This window comes from Apteryx mantelli, chromosome 1 (genome assembly GCF_036417845.1).
Source record: "Apteryx mantelli isolate bAptMan1 chromosome 1, bAptMan1.hap1, whole genome shotgun sequence".
Taxonomy (NCBI): Eukaryota; Metazoa; Chordata; class Aves; order Apterygiformes; family Apterygidae; genus Apteryx; species Apteryx mantelli.
The window spans coordinates 152436702-152454304 of record NC_089978.1 but is presented as its reverse complement, the minus strand read 5'-3'; the positions used below and the strand labels follow the sequence as shown (position 1 = coordinate 152454304).

Below are 17603 nucleotides of genomic sequence, written 5' to 3'. Positions count from 1 at the left end.
AAGAAAGGGCCTTGGGTTAAAAACACTGCATAATGCAGTGTTGCTACAAGTAACAACAAGTATTGAAGAATACTTGCCACTTACTACATGGCACAATGTAAAATTCCAGCTGTTCTTGAATCAGTGTGGTACTTAGCATGACTGTAAAACATGCTCAAGCACTAACTCATCTGAACAGTTTCATATTTCCATGAAAAAAATTTTAGAGTTGAGCACTAGGTGAAGCTTCAGGTATTCTGGCAGTGAGTTGCACTGTGGAAAGTCACCTCAAGAATTTCTCACTCCTCTGCCATGTAAGGTAGAGACAATACTTGTCACACTTTAGGAGAAAAGGAGTAAGTGTTTGTAAATCTTAACAGATTAGGTGGTTTAAGTAATGCAACCATCTTCACTTTAAGGTGTTAAAGGTTAACGATAAAAGAGAATAGCTGCAACAGAGGCAGCTGCTGCTCCTCAAATCCTAAAATGCAATTACTAAAGCAGTATGCTTTGGATCTCCTGCCCAGAAGCAGCAAACTTACAATGGAGATACAACAAATATAATCCATTTTGAGCAGTACAGCTGCATTACTCTAATTCTGTCTTATGAAAGACGATTAAGGGATTAAATAGCAAAGCTACATACTCATTTTAAGAAAGACTGAAGTTCATCCTAGAGTCCCTTACTCAAAGTGCTAACCTAAATTCCAAAACTACTCAAGTAAATAGCAGAGATAGTACTCCATCCTGTTGAATTCTACCTTCACAGAACAGTTGTTAAACAAAACCCACAAGTAATAAATCCTTATGCACACAAGCCCATTCTTCAAGGTTGCTGCCAACCACCTAGAGGGAAGCTACAAAGAACTCCATACACACACACATTTTTATTTTAATAAATAAAGTTTTACAGGCTCAGGCTTTCTTTCTTTCTTTTTTTTTTTTAAATCACATATACAGAACAGAAAACTGTGCCTGACCAAGTAACATGAATTAAACTATTAACCCTGGGAAGGAATGCATGCCCTCTATAACACTGAAGATTTTAACTGGAAAGGGATTTCTCATGGGCAGCATACCAATTTACTTCACAGATTAAACAACTTGAGAGATGTGGCCAAAGCAAAGAGAGTGACCCTAAATGGACCACTTGTCTTTATAGCACCACAACAGTGCAAGGAAAGCCAAGAGCCCAAATCTTCCACTTTCTAGTGTCACTTCTGGATGAGTATGTATGTCTTCACATCCTTTGAGCAATACATTCTAACCACAAGTGGAGAGGCTAAGCACAGCAGGTATGCAAAATTATTTCATTGAAGAACAGATATTGGATGACACAGTAATGTTACATTTCAAGATTTTAAATTAGCAGATGCTTTTGCATCCCTTCAGTATGGCAGTGGAACAGATCCCACCTTCTCTCATAGAGGTTTAGTCCAAAAACTTCCTGTTGGCATTAGCACCAAAGAGTGCCACTCTGATTTCTGGCATCATCTGTTGAGAAAGAGTATATGAGTTATATTTAATGGGCAATACAATTGCTGTACATTCTCATTGCAGACATTGTGCGATAGCTAGGCTAGTATTCAAAATTAAGCAGCCAATTCAAGTGAGTTTTCTGAAGCCTTTATCTGATCACGCATTGTGTGCTAGTCTATGGACTTACCTATACTGCAGCATGAGGCAGAGATGCCAGAGTTAGTTTTCCAGCAGGCTATATGATAGGATCTCAGCCAAAGTCCCTGGTACTCAAGCTAACTTCAGTAATTAAAGTTAGCCTCAGTAATTCAACATCTACTGCAGTACAGCCATACCAAGTCTTTCATTATCACAATTTCTAGAGCTTTATGCTCATACTTCATTCAAAAGGTATAATTTGGGGAAAAGCCATATTTGTTGTAGAAAAGCACAAGCAGTAGATAGTTTTCTTCCTTTCAAAAGGAACTTACTTGTCATCCATGTTGAAATCTGATCCCACATAGTATTGTGACTGTTATCACATTGAAAACACAAGGATTTAATTGTAAGACAAAACTAGTTAATTATTCCTTGTTTACTTTGGTTGGGAGCCAAACTCACCTGCTGGGCAACAAGATCCAGCCGACTTTCCAGGGTATTAGAAACCTTAATTTTACCATCACTGTTATAGATTTCAACACCTCCAGCACTGGAAAGGGGAAAAGAAAAAAAAAAGAAAATGAAACAAAAACAAAAACAACCCATGATACATCTCAAAGCCATAGTGTAGCAGAGACATTATCCCAAATCCCTACTTAAGAGGGTGTCAGATATGTAGATCAGAACTTTTTTTTAAATGATGTCTTAGCAAGACAGGACAAAGTGATGCAGTGAAGCAGTACTGCAAAGCATCCTTAAAGTTATTAGATACCATAGTTGCATACAAGGGTCCTCATTAGCATGTTCAAAATGCAAGTGGAGCTATGAAATTTGTCACTATAAAAGAAAATCTTAGACTTGGATGTTTCAAGTTTTCAGAAATGAAGAAGAGCTTCTAGCAAGAAGCTTTGCTTCCTCATACATAAAAGAAAAGATGGTTACTTTTAGAATAGACAGCTTTGTTCTGTGTTCTTTATTATACTATATGGGAATAAAGCCTTGCAGTTCTAGTGCTCATGAACCCCATCGAGTGAACACCCTGTAGCACCACATAATCCTCCTTATGACTCAATTCTTTGCTGCTTCTTGAGACAGAAAGCATAGCTACATCCATCTTCTCCCTCTCTAAAATACCAGCTTTAGTTAAAGGTTTCTACCTACAATTGTTCACTGTCTACCTCGTTAGTGTGAAACAGGCTGGAGGTTGCACAAAACTTTTATTGACATTTTTGATTGAGACAGCACTTGTCTGGAGGAAACTGCAAAATCTATGCTTGATTCATATGAAGTGCCAAATTCCACTAGAACTGCAGCAGACACATTATGCGGTTATTCCAGACATAATTTTCTGAGACTGCCCTAGTAGGAGCTGTGCCTTAAAAAACTGCATTAAGTTAGTGCTCTGTGTAAAAGACTTCCATTTTCCTTACATTTCTTCTGGTAGAAAGTTGTCTTGGTCAATGTGAACATCCACATCTCTCTTTGTGGCATTTTTGTAGATGGGAATGCTCTTCTGTACAGCAGTCTAAGATACAAAATAAATCTCTAATTAAGCCCTGAAAAATGCTAGCACATCAATTAGATTTGGTCATTCACTTGTTTGTAGTAATAAAAAGCTGGAGTTGGGGATTTGTTTTTTTTTTTTTTTTAAACAAGTTTATTTCAGTATTTATTTCAGACCTTTGAGCCAAAAGCAATTATTATTAATATTGTGGTAACATCTAAAGTTTCCTAGGTAATACCCAAACAGGTAAATGATCCCCAAGCACATACTTCTCCTCTTGCACTGTATTTGCAGAAGTGCTTTACTTGTTCACAAATCACACAGGTAGGATCTGAGCAGGAAATATTTGCAATTAGGTCCCAGCTTTTAGGTGTATGGATATTTTCACTTTATTCTAGGCATCTTACCTTAACCATAGAGAGATCCTGTTTCCTGCACCGAACAACTATTCTGGGCTCAAGCAGCTGGTAGAATCCCTGCACAAGATAACCGTTACAGTGTCAGAATACTAATATTTTAATTGTCCTAGAATTGCTTAACCCCAAGAAAGGGCAGGAACTGATCAAACTGATAACTGAAAAGTGACACCGCTAGCCTATCTTATTTAGTAAAGATGCACTAGTTCTTTGCTTACATGTTCACCTCATACAGACATTCTGAGAAAGGATACCACTAACATCTGGGAAACCCAGACGAACCTACAACTACATATTATGCATTTCTTGCATTAGCTACAAACTTGGAGCTCAAGTGTAGTTAAATGTACTGATCATAGGAGTGAGTTGCCCAGGTAATACACACATATACATAAGGATCATTGCTGTATAACTAGACTGAGCAAGCTGCCATAATGACATCCTCTCGTACAGCCCTTGATTAAGGCATGCAGTAATTTCAGGTGCCTGTTCTAGTAACTCCTGTCTTGCAGCTGCTGTAGTAATACATAAGCACTGAAAGAGGAGCTGATCCCTTAGTGCATCAGATCTAATGAGCCACAACAGTATGTCCAGCTTGCAAGGGTCAGACAGGTTTTTTGATGCACAGCAATACCACAGGCCAGACCTACACGCGGCAATGACACAGCAGTACTGAATTCGAAACACAAGCTGATAGGGAACACTCTTAAAAATTCTCTGCCATCAAACTGGGGAAGGTAGAGCTGGTGCCCTATTTTTGTGCGAGCTCATAGCAAAAGGACTAATTCATACCAGAAGGTGGCACTAGTGGTCACAAGAGTAAGTGCAGTAAGACCCTGGTCAACACTCCATTTCTAGCAGTTAAGCTTGGGACTAGAGGATGATACTCCAGGTCTAAGCAAAGCCTTGATTTGTGTTTTATATGTCTGCCACAGATGTATGCCATACTACAGTAAGTTTTGTCAAAGCTAGGACTTATAAGTCTCAAATGCTCAAAAGTTTTTAAAAGCAGAAGACTGTCAACTTCTAGGTTTGGAGAAACAGCTGTTAACAAAGGTAGGTTTGAGAAGCTCATTCTAACTACTTAGTATAGAAGCTTAAATGTGCATGTTACAATGTATGTATCTGCAATTGTTCTTATATCAGAAGCCAACTGCTTGTTATACTAGGTTTTGTACCCCAAAATAAGCTGCAGCCACAGACTTATCTGTTCAAAATCCAAGACTGAATGATATAGTGGAAGTGGTGTTTAAAACTACCCCCCCCCCAGCAATATTTGGTCTAGACTTCATGCAATAACTGTAACCGCTAGAGTTGGTTGATGACTGAGGACAGACACCTAGGAGGATAGAGCTGCTATCAACTATTTGTTATGATTTAAATATTTACCTGTAGAACTAGTCCATCCAGCAGTGTTTGGTACCTGGCAGTATCCTTCACCACCTTGGCAAGTCTCTGCTTGGCCTCATTCAGCAAATCCTACATTCAGAAGAAATCAGATCAGCAGAGCCCATCTGTTTGGCATTTGGTTTCATGCCTACCAACTTTCTGTACTCCTAGCATAGCTATCACACCCTGCCAACACGTAAATGTACACTCCAGCTGGTGTTCATCCAAGCTAGACCTTCATCTACGTGCCCAACACAATATCCTTTCCAAAGAGCTCCCCCCTCCTTGCCTTGATCTGAACCCATTGTAACCAGACAATAATTCCTTTTTTCATGGAAAAGTGAGAGCTCAGTAGTAAAGGCCTAGTATTTATAAAACTAACTCAGACAAAGTAAATACGCTGTAAGTCATTGCCTAACAAAGAAAGTTGTCTGAATAACTGATTTTTCCAGCTTTGTGGTCAAAGAAATCTAACCTATCTTTGTATCAACAACATTCGGTTCAGGTATTTTTTAAATCTTAAGTAAATGCAGGTCAAAATTTAAAAGTGAAAGGTTATTTTTAATTTGAAATAGCTGTTTTTGAATACCTTTATTCAGGAAATATGTATCAGTTGATGAAGAATTTTGAAGAAATTTTAGTCAACTCAAATACAGCTCCCAGAACTGAACTATTATCATACCTCCTTGAGACAAAGCAATAGTATGATTTGGTATAAACCCTTTTTTTAATTATTATTTATTTATTTTTCAACTGTCCTGTCTCAAGGTGATTAAGAGAAGAACACATGTTAACAGAATCAGTACTAAAATGTAAGACTACCACAGATCAACATCACTGTCAAATCTAGTTACACTGTCCATCCTGGAGTAACATGGCATTTCTGGAAATGCTCATCTCTTGTCATGAAGGAGGCTAAAGATCCGATAAGGGAAAAACGAGCTCGCAGCATGTGACTTTAAGTGTTTTAAAATGAGGAAGTGTTATGCATTACTCAGAAGCATGAGGTTGAGTCAGCTGATAAATGAGGAAAAGATTACCCAGCAGAGACTATCACAATAGAGTTAACGCTTTAGCCACCCACCTTCCTCCTCTCTAAATACAATCTAAAATTTGAAACTAGATTTAAAAATCAATAAACTGGTGACTTCCCTCTGCTAACTCCCTTTTTTTCCAGAATAGCATCAATATGAACAACATTATCTAATTTTTCATTTTCAACTTCTACGGGTCTCACTGCTTTTCCAATAGCTCAACAGCACCATCTAGCTAGAATATGGAACATTCAAATTGTTTCTGAGATGGGATAAGGAAGCTGTAAAAGAGATAATAGAAAACTTGCAAGTTGTATAATGAGCAGAATGAGAGTACACTACATGCCATTTAAGACAAACATAGTAACACTGAACTAAGACTGCATTTAGCCTGCACTGTTAAATGATCACTCACTCTATACCTTTCACGTGCTAGAATCAGAAAAACCTTTTGATATATTAGGGGCCACTAACAGAGGCAGAACCACTCACTTAGTGTGTTTTAAGCCTATTTGCTTAAGCCATGCCATGCTAGCTTTAATGCAGAAATGTTACTTCAGGCAAACAGAACTTTAAAGTTCTACAAACTGTTGTGCAAGAGAGAGTTTCTGTTCTTTCAGGAAATAAATTATTGCCCAAATTATAAATACAACTGCTACTTGCCATGTTGCTGGCAGAAAACTATATTTACCTAAAAGGGCAGGAAATTGGAACTGAAGATAAGCCAAAGTTGATTAAAAAGCTCAACTATACTTAATGACTTTTCAGAGCATCTGGGAAAGCCACTTTTGTGTGTTGAAGCAACCATCACTCAATCATAAACCGTATTTTTGTTCAGAGAATGGATAAGATCACTTCCTAACACACGGTAGGAAAAAAAACTCCATGTCTTTAATTCAGAGATACTCACTGCAATAAGGTCATCCCTTGCCTTGAGGACCTTCAGTCTTGCCTGATTCATCAGGTTGGACATCTGACTGCAAGTTGCATGGAAAAGTTGAATCAATCCACCAAACTTTGAACACTGACATTAGAACTACTACATTTAACTGTATACTTTACATTTAAAGATAACAATTCTACGTTTAATGACAAGCCTGTTAACCTGTCTGAATCTGTTTCTGAACTTGCACAAATGATTACAATGCAGGACCATCTCCTTCCATAAAGGCCCACCAAAACCAAACCTGACAGGATCATTAGTCCCAAGCTAACATACCAGGGTAGAACTTTACACATTAACTGCATATGGAAACACGGAAGATTCTTTCACCGGACCTCCTAGCAGATATACTATTGTAGCTCTTCTTCAATAATTTTCCCCAGAAATATTAAAAACTCAAAATTAGAACTCAGTATATTAGCCACAATTTGTCCACTTCCAAGGAAAGCAGTTTTTTGTATATAATTGGTAGCAAGATGGTAGCTTAGGCTCTGAAGTCGACCATCTAACTTAAGCAACTTACATTTTCTTTTGCTGTTCAATTTGTTTCTCCTTCTTTTCATAATACTCCATGATTTTCAGCCTCTGTGTCTGAACAAGGCGACCCTTCTCAATGTTGAACTCTTCTTCTGCCTACAGTAAAAATTAAATAACTGAAGTGGAAATTGATTCCACGGGCTGAAAAAAAAACAGAATCAAAATGAAATGGCTATGCTTTAACACATTCATGGATAAGCCAGGATGATAAAATTTCTGGTTCCATACAAACAAAACATTTCAACCAGTACTCAAGTCAGTGGGAGTTCAGCATGTTTTTGCTAAACTAGAACCTTGCTAACAAAGAAGCAGTTTATTTTACCAGTCTTTGACGGCTCACGTTTGTCTCTTTGCAGTCCTCATGCATAAAATTATCAAATCTATATGTTATTTAGTGAATAAAGAGTTAAGAAGCCTATCTCTCTTTTGTTTGAGCTTCAGGCCTGGCTTGGTTTTTTTGTAGCCAGAAAGGAAAGAGAGTCTATATGAGATTTTACCAAAAATAAGCTACCTGGCCCTCAGTGTCCTTGAATTCCATTATTTTAAGCAATGCTTAAAGAAGGATAGTGATAGTGTAGGTATTATCTTTTAAAAAGCCTAGCTAGATAGCATATGAAAACACATGGGAAATTTTCATGTTTATACCGAAGTATCCAATCTCAGCTTCTGACTTCTGCTTGGAGATCATCAAGAATACCTGCCTTAGAACTGATTAAATATTTGTCCAGACCAAAATGTTTAAGGAAGATTATTAGTATAGTAATACAAATGCTGAGTCAAATACCAGTCAGATTTTTGGTATAATGCAGATTGATAGGGTTGTAGGGCACCATTAATTCTTCTTTAATAAATATCTATATCCTATCACCAGGTTACTATTATGCTCATTCTCTTCTGAACTATCCCAAGTGAACAATTCTGCAAGTAATTCAATTCATGCCTTAAATTTAATTTATGCTTTACTTCCTTGTGATGCCTACTAATCACATCTAGAACTGAGTCTATGGGTAGCTACACAAATTTAGGTACAGTTATGAACCGGTTCACAAATATGTTTTCATCAACATAAAATTCAGCCAGTTAATCTGCAGTGATGCCAAGTTATGTATTGGAGGTGGGGGCAGAGAGAAGGCGTTCCACTTGACCTAGTGTATTCACATTAACATTCAGGTCTCGTTTGCTTTAAAAAATGAATTATTTTGCATATAAGCACTTGCATATAATTGCATACAAGTTCACATTTAAGCACTAAGAAAACTTTGATGAAAGAGTAGCTCCAACTCAGCTGTCTTGATTTGATTTGTCAAAAGCTAATGAACATCCTGTTTATTTAGTAGCATCATTTTGTTACGTAAAAACTAAATGTAATGTAAGCTGTATCTTTCAAAAGTGTTACGGGACTGCTCTGACTGCAACTATCAAATAGGATGCCAGATGCAGTTCTCCTTTTGCACTTACTGACATTGAACTTCCATTTTTACCTTTGCATCTATTTCTTCAGCCTTTTCGTTGGCTTCCTGCTCAATGAAAGCCATCATGTGCTTGATCTACAACAAGAGAGAGAAGAGAAAACATTTTCTTTTGGGAAGGATTTTGATAAGAAGGAATGTTTTCCTCTGTTCCAGAACAGGCCCCTTCATACCCATTCCTTAATTCATATAATAGTGCTGTTTTCCAAATAAATTAAATAGAGCATACAGGTCAAAAAATTACATCAGCATAACATAGGTTGCAAGAAAATCTAATTAATTTTTTTTAAATAATTCTGTATAACGCCATTTCACTGGATATCTTAAGAAGAATCTAATTAGAAGTGCAACACAACTATGCAAAACAAACCAAAAAGTCAGTTTGTACAAATGTGAGATTGAATATTTTCATTCTTCACTGAGTGAGAACAAGACTTTTTTTCCCAGGAATTAAAAAAAAAAAAAAAAAAATCCTCATACACTAAAATTAAGTAGTCTAATTGTTACAACATTCACATGAAACATGGAAGATTAAATGTGGAGTCCCTGCTCTAAGTCAGGCATAGATGGCACTTGAATGAACCTGGGCCTTCCATATGAGATGGCTGCTTAAAGGAAAGCAAAGGGCCACTGATCATCCTGGGCAGATCTGAACAAGTTCCTTTACACACAAGAGAAATCTTTCTTGACAAATGTAATAAATTCTGTAGAAACTTACAAGGTCATGAATTTGTGACAAAAGTGTTTAATAAAAAAAAATACCATCCTTTAGTTCAACTCTAAGTGATTTTACAAAGTACTTGCACATTAGTTTGGAGAGGCTGTGGAAGAAGAAATATGGGATAGCTGTGCTATTTGATCAAGACCACATCAAGTATATCACATGCTGCTTTAAGAGAGTGGTATGCACTAATAGAATCAATTTGAAGAACCTTTTTGAAACCACCCCAAAACATTATAAAGCATGGGCCCAGCAGCTCAAAGACAGGAAAAACAATTATGGTAAGTTCTGTTTATTATGCTTATATGCCATTCCGTGACCTGGCCTAAATTTAGATTCACATTTGGGGCACATTATAAGGACTCACATACACCCAAACCACACCTTTGAACACGTATAGCCATTTCCACAGGCAAATGCGTTATCCTTTAGTAGACCATAAAACCCTACTGACTTTTTGCTTGCACTTAGTGAAGAGAAATATTTCTCAAACTGATCTGAACGAACTTGGATGAAAGATCCTATTTATATACACCCATGTTGAAAAGAAGTATTTTAAAGAGATAAAAAAGGTGGCAATGTGAAAAGAGAACCAACATGTGCAGAACAGCACCATGTCCATATAAACAAGAAAAACAGAAGTCAACAGACAAGTGGAAGATTTTAAGCATGTACAATGGATGAAGTGAATGATAATATCTCCAGTCTCAAAATCAAGTCAGCAACTCTTACTTTAATTCCAGTTTGCAATATTTCTACGAGCAAGTCCACCTACAATTTGAGCTTCCTATCCTGCTCACCTGATTAGATGCCTGGTCAAGCTAACCATGAGATCTACCTGCATTTTAGAAACCAGAAGGGAGGTAGATAAAATATGGAAATAATTTTTTTGAATAGTCTAATGCTGAAGGAGACTAAGGATTTTTTATAACAGCAGTAATCCTTGTATTACTGAGTGATTTCTTCCAGTTTAGGTTGGTTTCTGCATTTTGGAAAACTACTTTAAACAGTTCCAGGCACTCAAGAAAAAATTGTCTGCATAAGTTAAAGGAATAAGACGGAAGCAAGGTGATAGGGCAACCATTTCCCCTAGTCTGCATTGTAATAATACGTTAGACTAAACACCATTATTTCCTTCGTATTGAACACTGCTCTTGCTTTTCATAGAAATGAAGAGATCCTAAGTGAGGCTTTCACATCTGTGAATATTTATTTTTAATAGGGCAGGCAAAATATTTATTTTTAAATGAGAGACTAATTTCAAATGAAGTTAATAGCTTTTGCACAGCAGTATTTCCTATAGAAAGGAATATAGGATTTTTTCCAACAGTACTAGTTTGATTATCCTTTCTGTGGTAAGTTCTAGCTGTTAGACTGGCTTTAGCTAGAAATGACTAGCCAGATTACATGCAACAATCTGTAAACCACTGTTATCAGAAGAAAGTAAGCAAACTTATCAATGGGAAAAAAAAATCTTAATTAAAAGATAATTTTCAGTGTGAAAATTATTGAAAGCACCATAGCAAGTAGTAGCAGTTCATTTGCCAAGTCCACACCAGGATTCATACACATGCAGAACTGAGCATGCTATTAGCAGTGTTCTTTTTTCCAGTTAACAGGATCATACTAGTTTCAACAGTGAAAAACAATTACACAAAGGTCACAGATGTGAATTTCTATTTGCATTATGTGTTTAGTGTATCTGTATATCCTGAACTAGCCTTTGAAGTTCAGGTCCATGGCAGTTGAACAAAACCACCCCAAAGTCAGATTTATTGTTATAATTACCATGGAAAAGAAAGGAAAAAAAACCCTATCTTTGCAGATAAGAAGCAAGAGAATGTAATGTCACAATTCCCCTTTTGGAGAAAGGCAACCTACTGATTTTACTTTCAATGTGACGTTTCCTTGCCAAGAGACTATGTTTACTGAATGAGAAAGTGAGACACTAAGCACTTATGATGCAAAGGACATATGGAGCTTGACTGATCTGCCCAACACCCGTAGCAAACTCCACTGACCAGCCTCGACTGGATCAGTGAAGTCTTTAACACTCCACACCACCTTCAACCCAGCTCAAAGCAGATTTTTTAGGGAAGGGCACTGTTTACTGTCAATAAGAACAGAATGTCCTGACTGGAGGAAGCGCCACAGTCCAGACTTCAGCCCTGTAGGTTTCCATTGCCAGAGAAGCCCAGGTGCACCATGCTGCTTAAGGCAGAGAAATGAAAAAAACATTCAAGAGAGTTGAACAGCCTGCACAAATGCCATGTTGCAGCTAATTAGATTTAGTATACCTATAAGAAAAAAAGAGGTGGAAAGGCCTTAAAGAGAGATCTGGAAAATAATGCTCATCTAGGGTATTGTATTTATCTGCCTCAAAATGGACTTAAATACTGTAAATAGCCTAAAGACTACTCCTGATCTCTTTCATTACAGCGTATCATGAAATGTCACCAAAATGAATCAGCAAAGTTCCCCCATGTATGGCCACCAAGGAAAAGAAAAATCAGCTTCTTCAGAAGTTGACTTTATTTCTCCCAAAGATTCCCAGGGAAGACCTTTCCCTTTTGCTTTGTCTTCACAAGAAAGTGCCACAGCAGAGTGGGAGACCCTACTCAGCAACTAAAACGTGAATCAGCCATAGGATACACTCCCAGCTACTGCTGCTGCTTCAGAGCTGGCACTCTCCCTCTGTCTTCAACTTGGCCTCTTCCAGGCAGGACGGCCCATCAGCTCAGGCAAGACTGCCTCCCCCATCTAGCACGGCCTGCAGGCAAGGACAACCCTGCCTCGAGGCCGCCTCGAGCGAAGCTCTGCTGTCGCCGCCCGCGGCGCCTCTCCTCACGCCGGTTCCGTCCCGTCAGCTCCCACCCACCGCCAGCCGGGCCGTGAGGAGAGCACAGACCTAGCAGCGGCCTCAGCGGCCACCGCACTGGCCGCTCCGGGCCGCAGGCTCCCGCCCGGGCCGGGGCCCGCAACCGGTACCTGCTTCTGGACGTCGGCATCGCTGAGCGCCATGATGACAGAGGCGGCGACAGCGGCGGCTCGAGGGGAGACGGTCGGGGCCGTTGGCGACCGCGAGTGGAATCAAATCCGGTTCGGGTCACAGCTGTTGCTGCCGCGTTGCGTCACCCCTCCCCGCCCCGCCCCCTCACTCCTCCAGGCCAATAGGAGCCCGGGCGCCGGCGTGGCGTCGTGGGGGTGGGGCGGCCCGTTGCGCCTCAGTCCCGCAGACCGCCATCGTGTGGCGGTCGGGGGTTGCTGCGCGGCTCCGGCTGCCGCCGACGGCGGCCGGGGCTCATCCGAGCGGCGGCTTTCGCCGGGTTTGTTTTAGGCTTTTCGCAGCCGCGGGAGGAGAGCTGCGAAGCGCAACAGCGTTTCTCCTGAAAGAGATAAAATCCAACAGGTTGCCAAGATAAGCCCCCAGCGCGGGTGGTCTGTGTGAGGGTCTTCCTCGGCACCATGCCGAGCCCACGGCACCCTGAGAGTGACTTAAAATCACACAGCCGGACCTTGCTGGCTTCTCCTGGCCTGGTCCTCCAGGTTGTCGGAGTATGGCGTGGAGACATGCCGCCTTACCTTGGGCGTTCAGGCCTCGGGCTCTCCGTTTCCCTCTTCAGCTGCAATACGCTCTTCCCCCGTACCCAGGCACACCTCACCTGCTGGGAACTGCTGGAGGTGGCAAGCCTTTGGAGGATGGATTTAGACTTCAGAGTTACAGTGAACAGTTTAGGAGCGCTGTATTTAAGAGATGAAGCAGTCTTTCTACCTAGCATTTCCCTCTAGCTAGCATTTTTAAGACTTTGGTTGGATATTGTGTCCAACTTTGAAAAGATAAGAGCTGCTTCCAAAAAAAGTTGTAATAGTCTTAATTTACAACAGAAAGGATTTAGGTTAAACATGAAGAAAAGCTTGCTGATAAAGCCCTAAAGTAGATTTTCTGGTAACGTTTTAGACTCCCCATCACAGGAAGCTTTGGTATCTCAAGGTCACTTTCAGCTGTTAATTGTATAAGGCTGGGAAATACTACTTTTAAAGTCCTACCCTTTTTTCATGTTTGAATTGGCAGTGTGTGATGAAACTGACTCTTTTTTACACCTGAATGAGATGTTGGGCAGCATTAAAGAACACGAAAAGTAAAGCACAAGGACACAGGAAAGAGCTCACCAAGGGGAGGGAAAAGACTGGATCACAAAAGGGAGGTAGGAGGTCAAGGACTTTCAGGTGCAAGTGATTTAGTGAAGTCTTGTGATGAGCCACTAAGGTTGGTTGTACTTTTATGATTAACAATTACAGCACCAGCATTTCATTATAGAAATATACTGTGAGACTCAAAAGCTTTATTTTTTTTGTTTGTTTTTAGTTACCTTCTGTCACTTCCTGATCACAAGATATTCAGGACTATTTTCAAAAGGTGCACTGATTTTTCAAGAATTTTGTTACTACTCCCATTGTTCCTTGCATGACATTATTTTAAGTAGTCTTCACAACCTACAATATTTTTTATTCTAAGTGACAAGAAGCTTCTACTCCCATGCTGCCTGTACAATTACTGGAAAAATAGAAGAACTCTTTACAAATCTGCTTCATATATGGTATTTGTCTCATCCATGCTTCTTTCTGGCTTGTTTTTATTTCCTTAATTTTTACTATGCCTTTTTTTCCTCTCTCAGAAAACTGGCTTATCATTATAGATATATAAAAAAAATGCATACATAAATGTTTACATCTCAGTTATATTACAATGTAGGAAGCAAAGTATGTTTTGAAACTTGAGAACATTTTATTATTTCAGGAAGAACATAAGTAATATTAAAACTTACAGTTGGAACTTTATTCAAAGCTTACTTTCTTTCCTAGTGCTTAGTCATTTTGTGAAGCCCCAGGCTTGATAGTGGGCTTCTCTTTTCTCTGATACCCTGTCATACTTTGAAGTTAACCCTAACCTATAACTATGTAAACTGTATTATAGCCACGGCAATTTCATTTTCCTCAGTTTTCCATGAAAAAAACGTAAACAGGGCTTAACTCCTGCGAGGATGACTTGCAAATCCTCTGGCTGCATTCTTTGCACGTATGCCCTTGAGCGCAGGAGACACGTTGGGGCCAGCGCCTGCCACGGGAGAGACACCTCCCTGCTCGACCTCATTGGGGTCCCGCACCGGCGGCAGCGAGCTCCATGGCGGAGCCCCCGCGCCCGGCGGCGCGAGGCGCACGCGTCACGTGCCCAGCGCAGGAAGCTGCGCTGCCACCGCCCTGCCCCCGCCGCCATGACACCTACCGAGGCAGAAGCTCCTCGGCCCACCGCAGAGCCGCCCCGCCTCTTCCTGCCCCATCCTGCGGAGGGGGGAAGTCACGTAGCGAGAGAGATGTCCTTCCGGGTCCTCTCCCCTCTCCCCCTTCCCCGTCCCGCGGGGTGGGCTGTGACGCGATGACACAAAGTGCCATGACGTGATGCCCCCTCGCCGTGCCCTCCTCCCCTCCCGCCCCTCCATCATGGCGGCGGCGGCGGCAAATTAGGGCAAAGCTCGCACCGCCTCGCGCGCGCGCGCACACACCCACCCCCGGCGGACCGACCCGGAGCAGCGCCGCTCCGCGCCCGACCTTCCCTCCCCCCTCCTCCTCCTCCTCCTCCTCCTCCTCCTCCCCGGCCCCCTCTCTCCGCTTCACGGCGCTCTCAGGTGAGGAAGGGGTGGGAGCGGCGGCTTATTATTCCCCCCCCCCATTTGCGCGCGCTCGTGCCCCTTCCCCCCCTTCCCCTCCCCCCGCCTGGCTCCGGCCGAGAGTTGGGCAGGGGGAGCGGGCACGAGCGCCGCGGCCGTTAGTCAGTGCGGCGGCGGCGCGCGCGCGCTCCTCTCCCTCCCTCTCCCCCGCCTCCCGCGCGCCTGCGGGGCGGGGAGGGGAGGGGAGGAGGGAGCAGGCCGATCCCCGCGGGGTCGGTGCCCTGCGAACTTCCGTGAGGGGGCGGGGCGGGGCCGCGCCCCCTCCCCCTCGCAGCCGTTGCCCCCGCCCGCGCGACTCATGCCGTTGGAGGTTGTTGTGCGCGTGTGTTTCCCCGGGGCAGCCCCCGCGGCCGGTCGTGGTGGTGGCCGTGCCTTGCGCTGATTCCTGGTGCGGGTTGCGGGCCCCTCCCTGGAGGGCTAGGAGGGGAGGGGGGGCAGGCACCGCGATGGAGCCGCTGGCCTGCCTGGCCCTGCGCTTTGGGAGAAGGAGCCGCGACCCCCTCTCCACCCCCCCCCCCCCGCTCCCTCGCAACAGCCTCTGAAGGACGGTGGAAAGGCGAGTCGGCCGAATCTGAATTGCAGATGGTTCAGTAGCGAGCGGATCAGGTGGCTTCAGGATGCGCCTGTTGGCTGCGCGGTCTTTGTGCCTGCACCTGGTGCTTGCACTGATTTAGCATGTAGGCATATGATTCCAGTGCAAACCCTGCTGACTGACTCATCCCCGTCTTTCTGCCTCTTGCTGTTTCTGCCTAGATATAAATATCTCATTCATCGCCGTAGTAACTGAGTAGCTTACGCTGCATTCTGAGAGACCTGCTCATCTGTTTCATTCCTGTGTTTGCCTGGTGCTTTGGAAACTTGCAGCAACGGGAGAGCTTCTGCATTAGCTACCTGCTGACTTGTTTACTTTCAAGTCCAAGCAGCACATGGCAAATGAAAACAAAATGAATGAAAACTGGGCTTTCTAACATGTTCATGAAGGTTGAATTTCTAATGATTTAATATTGTGACAGGATTGTTTAAAGCTTGGAAAGACTGAAAACCTTTGTACTAGATAATTCATAAGATTTTGGGTTGTTTTTTTCTAAAAGAAAACCAAAACATTTGTCTGGAATGCTCATTTAATTACATTTCCATCTAAGATCAACTAAAACCACAGCCGGGTAAATGACTACTGCATTTTCCAGTATTTTTATCCTTTAAGTGCTACTAGAGGATCAGTAATAGATGTAGTATTGATTCATTTCCAGTAGGAATTGACATGTTTGAACTCAGTAATTATCAGTTTATTAAAAACAATCAGTATCTCTAAGTGATACTGTAATGCATTTTTGGAAAAATACTGAAGAGTTTATCTTCCAGCTTCATCACAGTCAGGTGCCTTGGAGAATCCTACCGGGTAGGTGAAATGTTTTCAGAGACAAACTGCTGCAAGGTTGAACTAGTCCACACATGCAAGTTTCATTCAAAATATCTATACAACCCTTCTGGTAAACTTGGAAAGTACTTGAATGTTTTTCATGTTGTTTGTATGGGGCATGGTTTTATAGGTACATGACCTGCAAACAACTCACTGAGAGTTGAAAATTGTAATACAGAGCACGGTATAAATGTAATGTTGTAGATTAGACTGAAGCATGGTGAGCTGACAGTACTAAGAGTGGTTACCTGTTACAGAGGTAGCTATCAAGAGGATGAACCAGAATATTTCAGCAGCATGCTTCCCTAAAAATGATTTGAACTTGTGTACTATGATTTTGTTACATCTCTAAATCTCGCAATCTGTGCTTAGGTTAACACTGCCTGACTGAGACCACTCATCCTCTGAAATAATTCTCAAGCAGCAGGAAGGGATTCTATTTTCGCAGTACTCTAGAATAATTACATTAGTAGCCAGTAAGTGAAGTTTGGTAACTTGGGCTGTAGATGGGAATTGCCTCCCACCCTGGAATGACTGACTGTTTTCGAGTGGGACTTAACTACTTTCATGATGTTGGTGTTATTTTTGGAATGAAGGCAATCTGTAACTGTGCTATTGTTTTTAGTGTTTTTAGTGCATTAAATGGAAATCGGTAAGGATATGGGTCATCTATTCTTTTGTTTATAAACATGCAACAGAATACTTTGTAAGGGCACATCTCTAAATGCATAAGATATGTCTCTGACCTGCAACAATCAAATGGGTATCCAGCAGATCTTGACGACAGCTGGTGACTTGTCCTTAAAGGCAGTATCATAATACTGTTGCATTTTGGCTTTTGAATTATA

At 41.6% G+C, this 17603-nt stretch overlaps 2 protein-coding genes across 2 annotated transcripts in view; one reads left to right on the top strand and one right to left on the bottom strand.

Moving 5' to 3' along the window:
• Window positions 1-847: 847 nt before the first annotated feature.
• On the bottom strand, window positions 848-12738 carry ATP6V1E1 (ATPase H+ transporting V1 subunit E1). Its single transcript, XM_013947684.2, has 9 exons — window positions 12598-12738; window positions 8901-8966; window positions 7406-7515; window positions 6850-6916; window positions 4906-4995; window positions 3508-3576; window positions 3027-3121; window positions 2059-2146; window positions 848-1473 (listed from the first exon to the last, which is right to left on the bottom strand). Exons 1-9 carry the CDS (start codon window positions 12628-12630, stop codon window positions 1411-1413), a joined length of 681 nt encoding a protein of 226 aa, XP_013803138.1. The 5' UTR covers window positions 12631-12738; the 3' UTR covers window positions 848-1410.
• A 2203-nt stretch (window positions 12739-14941) lies between these two features.
• The window catches only part of BCL2L13 (BCL2 like 13), a 40081-nt gene continuing 37419 nt past the window's right edge, over window positions 14942-17603 (top strand). Inside the window, exon 1 of the mRNA XM_067306924.1 lies at window positions 14942-15293. The gene's annotated coding sequence lies outside the window, so the exon portion shown is untranslated. The remainder of the gene's footprint in view (window positions 15294-17603) is intronic.

What these genes read in the sequence shown, in the direction of transcription:
- ATP6V1E1 (XM_013947684.2), bottom strand. Translation starts at nt 12,630, where the DNA reads ATGGCGCTCAGCGATGCCGACGTCCAGAAGCAG. An exon ending in CTGAAGAAATAGATGCAAAG is followed by an intron (nt 7,516 to 8,900) that starts GTAAAAATGGAA and finishes TTTTTACTGTAG; the next exon opens with GCAGAAGAAGAGTTCAACAT. An exon ending in AGGATCTCTCTATGGTTAAG is followed by an intron (nt 3,122 to 3,507) that starts GTAAGATGCCTA and finishes TTTGTATCTTAG; the next exon opens with ACTGCTGTACAGAAGAGCAT.